Source organism: Tigriopus californicus, chromosome 12, assembly GCF_007210705.1.
Source record: "Tigriopus californicus strain San Diego chromosome 12, Tcal_SD_v2.1, whole genome shotgun sequence".
Taxonomy (NCBI): Eukaryota; Metazoa; Arthropoda; class Copepoda; order Harpacticoida; family Harpacticidae; genus Tigriopus; species Tigriopus californicus.
Window position 1 is genome coordinate 10,999,957 of NC_081451.1, and position 6,471 is coordinate 11,006,427.

A 6,471-nucleotide genomic window follows, 5' to 3' on the forward strand; every position below is an offset into this window, starting at 1 on the left:
CGCAATGACCTGCTTCATGGAATTGCTCACTGAAGACAGCCATGTTTGTGTTGACACGCTCGCGAACAAAATCCACCAAGTGGTCGATGACTATAAAAGCTTTAGGAGTAAGGTTCATATTTGTAATCTTCCAGGCTTGTTTGAATTGATAGATGGCAAATGGTAATCAGGCAAGTTTCAGATAGTCTTGTGTAAGGAATAGAGTTCCTTATCATTACTCCAACTCCTCCACCCCTTTTTCCTACTCTTACCTGCGATTCCAAACAATAGCTGTCAAAATCGAGGGATATTTTGCCCACCTGCCCAAGCTCCTGCACCACCAAAAACTGGTGTTTTTGCTCACTAAGAAGAAGTTTTACCTTATCATAATTCGAAACAATGGACCGAGTGCTAAGAGAGACCAACCATTGCTCATCCACTTGTAATTTCTCAACATACCCTATATCGTTTAAGACTGAAGTTTTTCATGATGCTTCCGAGGATTCCTCAGAGTCTAGCATTGTCTTTCCCGTTTGTGAGATGCTCCAAACGTTCCCACTTTATTGTTCCACGTCCCGTGCCTGAGAGATTGACATTGAGATATCTGGCACTTTCAAATGGTGAGATGCTTGTAAAGTTCTGAATCGAACGTTGAGTACTCTTTCAAGACAAGTTGGAATCTTGCCGTTCCACCATGTCGATTTGTTCGCTCACACAACTCTGAGGTCCTTGTAAATATTAACATTATCACTCGAAATTGGAGAGGGATCATTGTGAAGATTCGAGGGGGTATTTCCTCGAGTTGCCATCCGATGATGTTGAGGAGCAATAGTGCTCTCAGCCAGCTATTCTTAGTAATTCTAAAATTAGGTGAAAGCGTCTGAAGTACACTTTATTGCTATGAAAATCTTTTAAGATTTGTACTACCACAACTCGTGCAATTAACTCTCATGTGAAGCAAACATGTAGATCGGAAGAGCACACGGGCTTATGTAGTACACTTTATTGCTATGAAAATCTTTTAAGATTTGTACTACCACAACTCGTGCAATTAACTCTCATGTGAAGCAAACATGTGTATTTTGCAAAGCCAAAGGCTTATGTTGACCTAACTCAACACTTAACCCTTCAACTCCTGTGTACTGAACCGGAAAGGCAGTTTTTTAGCTTAAAGGACCTTAGCTAGGGCTCCCATCTCTAGCAAAGGATGGTACATAAGTAAAAATCAAAAACGCCTAACCGAGTGTCAAAACATGACCCTGCCTTCCTAGGACTCGAACAAAGGGTTGCTTCAAGACTCGTTCTTGATCTTTCATTGCTCGGCAGTACCTTTTTTTGCTCGAGTTTAGGGTCTCAACTAAGGTCCTTCAAGCTAAATAGCCGATTCGCAAGAAAAGTATACTGACGAAAATGTCGACCTAGGAGCTCCCGGGTTAAACTATGCTGCAGGGACGCCAAAAATTCAAGAAAGTTTGTATACTTAAACATATTGGTAACCTTCTCATCAATGAAAATAGAAAGGCAGAATGGATTGTCCAAACATCAGATGTGATTTCAGAGACAGAAAAAGTTTTTTAACTTTCCTCGGTTTCATTCATCTAGAAAGGCCATCTTATTCGTTACGAACCCACAAGATGGCTCTTTGTGCGACGAAACTTTATTTTTCATAGTGCATTAGATAATGCTGCGCCGTTGTATACCACTCGTATACTACTATTAGCATCCCTTCGCAACCAAAGCACATCAGCCATTATTCTCAACTCAGATTGGTTCACACGGTTCGGAAATTCGAGACCTCCCCTCAAACGAAATGAAACTAAGACTTGAAACACCCATCAAATTGTTGACAGTCCTTAGCTTCTAAAACACTTTGGAACAAGGAACCTGTCTCTTGGAATTTGCTGGTTTTGTACGCTTTGTTTTTGTAACCAGCATTTGAATTTGCCACCAAAAATTGCCGAGTGGAAGTGTCTACCACAGAATTAATGATATCTACCAATTCCAACACCCAAGAAACTTGTTTTAAAGTATTTTAGAAACTAAGGACTATCATCAGTTTGATAGGTGTTTCAAATCTTAGCATCATTTCTTTTGAGCGGCGGTCTCAAATTTCCGAACCGTGCCGAGTCTTTAGGCAAAGCAGTCAGGGAATAAGTCACGAGAATGTCTGTTGGTAAGGGCCAGAGACATGCAGGCCAGTACATTTAACAAAATGCAGGTACTTGAAGAATGGGCAAGTAATCATAAAAATAATGAATTTTATTTCCAGTCCCATTTTGGGTTTTCCGGGTCCGCCATTCGAGGCTATGATCCACTGCATTTAGGGGGAGACCTAGGATCGAACCTACGAACCCGTCGGTCGCGCTTTAATCAATTGCGCTACAACCATCTCCCTAATTATATTGATATTTTGAATATATAGAAATTGATATTTCTTTGAAATGAGTGCCCAAAAGTTTACTCAAGTACTATTTATTAAATTGAAATCAATGACATTCATAGTTCAGGCCATGGTAGTGTCAAAAGTACGAATTAAAAACTTTTAATTGCTGAAGCTAGTCCCAGCTGCGTAGGAGTGGTATAACGTTCACTCTCATGCACCTAAAGGAAACCAAACGCCACGATTGGAATTTTCATTTCAGTGCTCTATGCTCACAATTGAAAAGTATAAGCAAAGAAAGCTCGGGTTATCAAAGGAAACAACTATTCTTTTACGGTAACAGGTTTTCCCGGTATATTTTTGGCTCGAAGAAGTTAAAAGCCAAGGGTTGATTTGTCAAAATTCGCTTTTCCTTCACTGATGACTGAAAGCTTACATGCTAGTCGTTCCTGAAAAAACAGCCTTGAAAAAAATCCAACATTGGCGGCTCATTTGCCATAATGCTCATTTGCTCATTTGGCCCATAAAACGCAGTTTTCATCCAATGTTCAAGTTGACGTCATCCATTGTTCGAAGGTGTTGCAATCTACCGTTCTAAGGGCCGATTCCTTGAAAAGTGGCTTGTTTAGAATTACATATTTGGTATTCAATTTCATTCAGTTTGGTCAAGGAATGGTTCAGCTAACATATGTGTTCACTTTTATTAGCATTAGACCTTTGACGTTGATGTATTTAACACTGTCTAGAGCCTGCCAGATGGTGCTTTGCAGGATAATGCCCTTTATAGAGAAGTGTAAAGCTTTGGAATTTCATACGTGTGCACCCTCTGGATTTACAATGAATTAAGCGTCATCGCAATTCTTATTGATGGCAAAATGTTGGTACCAATTCGTTTTTTGCAGATTTTGCAGATTTTTGTCATTTGCTTTGTAATATCATCTTTAAACAATGAATTTTGGACTGAAATAGTTTAAGATAATTGTTAAACTATGTCCTGATGTGGTGAACAGTTTTGTCTATGAAGATTTGGAAGCACTGAATGTGCTGAAATCATGGTAGTTCTTGTCACGATTGTGGCGCAGCCTGGATGGTTCACACAGCTGAAATCCAATCCGGTACTTTATACGTCTCTACCGGTATAGAGGAATAGATAAAGTTCAAAATCAAACTTGACGGCGTCCATTTCATATTCCTTTTTAACTTGTAGTCACTCATAATCACATGCCAAGGAGACACTCAGAAATTGAAGAAAGCATATTCAAATGAATTGGAATAACTCTACAAGAAACTATGAAATAAACAAGGAAGTTGACTGATACAATTCTTTGCTTACTTTTGACATCCATCTTTCAGAGCCGTACGTCACATTGTATTTGGAACAAACACTGAAATTTGCTCCTATGAATCACACTCCAAATCCTTTGCCAGAATTTGTTGCTCCTAAGACACCAATCCCATTTGACCATTACAATCTCCTGACAATTTTCAACCGTGGATTTATTATATGCACAAGAGAAGTAACTTTGTGCTACAATTGGCCTTTCCGTGAGTAGTTTTCATCTGACTAGTATAGTTGTCAAAGTTTTATGATTTTGTTTAAGCTCCTCAGTTTTGAAATTTTTGAAGCGCTTTGACTTTTAAGAAGTCATAAGCACCATTATACAAGCTTTGTTTCCTCTAGAGACTCTAGTCCCTCGTTTTGTCCAGTTTCAATTGGCTTGTACGTGGAAGCCAAATAAGTTCTTTGCAGACATCTACTTGTAGTGGACTTTATAGCAATTCAAGACAAAAACTTATTCTTTTTAAGTAATTTTATATTGATATTTTTTTTTTGATCGACCAACAATTTTTGTTGATGCACTGAAAATTCCATAAAAATATTTACTTTTTGTAGGAAAAATTGGACTCTGTGCTTTTAAGTATGCCATCACAGTTTAAGTCAGAAAATCTGGAAAATTTCGAAGTGCATAAACAATATCATTCTGTTGCTACTATTACCGTCACTGCAAATTGCCCTTTCCAAGTCGGGGACTTGTTTACATCTTGTAGTCCTTGGACCGACATAAATTTTGGTGGTCAAGAAGCTTTGTTCAGCTCTCAGCTAAATTCCATCCGCAACAAGATTTGCCACCTTATACCTCTACCAATCTATTTATGTACTTATGTACTGTCGAAAAATTCGTTATTCCCTTTTTTATGTCCGTTTAGCTATAACCCGCAAGAAGTTATGGACGCCCAACGAGAAGTTGATGCAACCAAAACTAATTATGGAATTATTACCTTAGCCTTATTAGCCTTTATTACATCTACCTTGTCTCAAGCGTTTGGGCAGATTTTTGAGTCAAAATGTCACGCCTGCTGGGGATATGAAAATGAAGCGAGTTAAAATATAAACCAAAAAACAGATTTTGGAATTCTTTATGCGTATGTTAATGAGTGAATTAATCCCATTTCATTCAAATTGAATAGATGATGAAAAATTATTTTCAATGATCTAGAGGTGCAATTTGATCCAATGAAAATAACTGCTAAGCCTTAAATAATCGTTTGACCCAAAAAAATTTTGGACGCTTCAGCGTGTTCCTCTTATATCCTAGGTCCCATTACATCAAATACAAGCCTTATAGGTGTTATTGGAATGCATTCCGCGTATTTTCTAAAGTTTTTTCTTTTCGTTTTATTGTCCGTGATAGGAAGGTTAGTTTAAGAAAGCGATTAAATTCCAAACCGTTGGTAAACTGGGTTTTTGTTCACTTGTGCGTTTTTTTTGACTGAGACTAGATTGAGGTGTCATGTCTTGTGCAAATTATCACAACCACATATTGATTCCACTTATGTGATACCTCAAATATCTCATATCAAATATAACATTTCAGGCAAGGACGAGTGGGATTCACTGCCACCATCAACTGAAGGCCATGAAACGGGCGGCATTGGTATCTTGGGAAACCAGTTAATCATAATTGGAGGTATAACCGTAGATGGCAAAAAAACGGACATTTGCGAGCGTTTCGACCCTCCAACTAATTCCTGGGTTATTGCGCCTTCACTGCCCCAGGCGATGAGTCATTTAACCCTGGTTCAAGTCAGCTCCAACACAATTATCTTGGTGGGAGGGTTCAGTACCACATTTGTGAAAGAAACCTATCTGCTGTCCAAGGGAGATGCTCAATGGACCCAACTGGAGGATAGGCCAGAACCTGTGTACCATTCTACTTGCGGGGTGGTGGTTCTGGGCGATGGTAGAAGAGGGGTTCTATCTATTGGAGGGGATAATGGATCGTTTTCATCAAAAGCTTACTTTTTCGACTTTGTATTGATGACTTGGTCGCACTTGCCATCCTTCACTTTACCCGTTCCTTCATTGAAAGGCATTCTTATTCAAAGAGACGCCGAACTTTACTTTATGCCCTCTTTTGAGTCAAACTTCACAAATAGAGTACTTACACTTTATGTGCGGAAAACAAATGGATTAAATCAAACATGGGAAAGTAGACCTTATCCATTCGGAAACTTTGGTGCTTTAAATGTGGGAAATCCATTGATCCCAACAATATATACCATGTCAAGCAATTAATGCACTTTTAGCTGAGTTTCAGTGAAATCGACTTTCGCAAACGAAAAACATAACTCTCTCGAAATCTCCCATATTTTTTGATGGAACGAAATTACGAATAAGGCAACAAAGTGAACATTATTGAAAATGTTCGTAGCTCATACATATTTGCCCATTCATTTTTGATTATTTAGAGAGCGGAATGATTTTTTAAACTATAGCGTATCTAAAAAAATCGCGCATTTTTTTGCATTTTTCGTCTGATTCAAAAGGCAAAACATTCTGCACCTCATTCATTTGGGTTTTAGTGCTAAAGAAAGTTATTATGTTATGTGGTATGAATATAACAGATGCTTTTTAGAATATAAGATATTCAAAACCATTTCACCGATTTTTCTCCTTTTTTTGTATTTCCTGTCTGATAAAAAGGGCAAAACATATTACTATGGTGCCATTCATATGATATACAAATTGAAACCCAAGGTTGTAACCTCCCGTCAAGGTGGGTGGATATGTGTTGTAACCATAGATAAAGTTTCAATTATGATCAATTGGC

At 38.2% G+C, this 6,471-nt stretch overlaps 1 protein-coding gene across 2 annotated transcripts in view; it reads left to right on the top strand.

The window, feature by feature from the left end:
• LOC131891694 (uncharacterized) overlaps window positions 1-6,291 on the top strand; it is an 8,632-nt gene extending 2,341 nt beyond the window's left edge. The window contains exons 3-4 of one of the 2 annotated variants that reach the window (XM_059241321.1): window positions 3,713-3,904; window positions 5,236-6,291. In XM_059241321.1, coding sequence (XP_059097304.1) covers window positions 3,713-3,904; window positions 5,236-5,936 — 893 coding nt within the window. In that variant the 3' untranslated portion in view covers window positions 5,937-6,291. The remainder of the gene's footprint in view (window positions 1-3,712; window positions 3,905-5,235) is intronic. The other variant, XM_059241322.1, reaches the window with a different exon arrangement.
• Window positions 6,292-6,471: the final 180 nt, after the last annotated feature.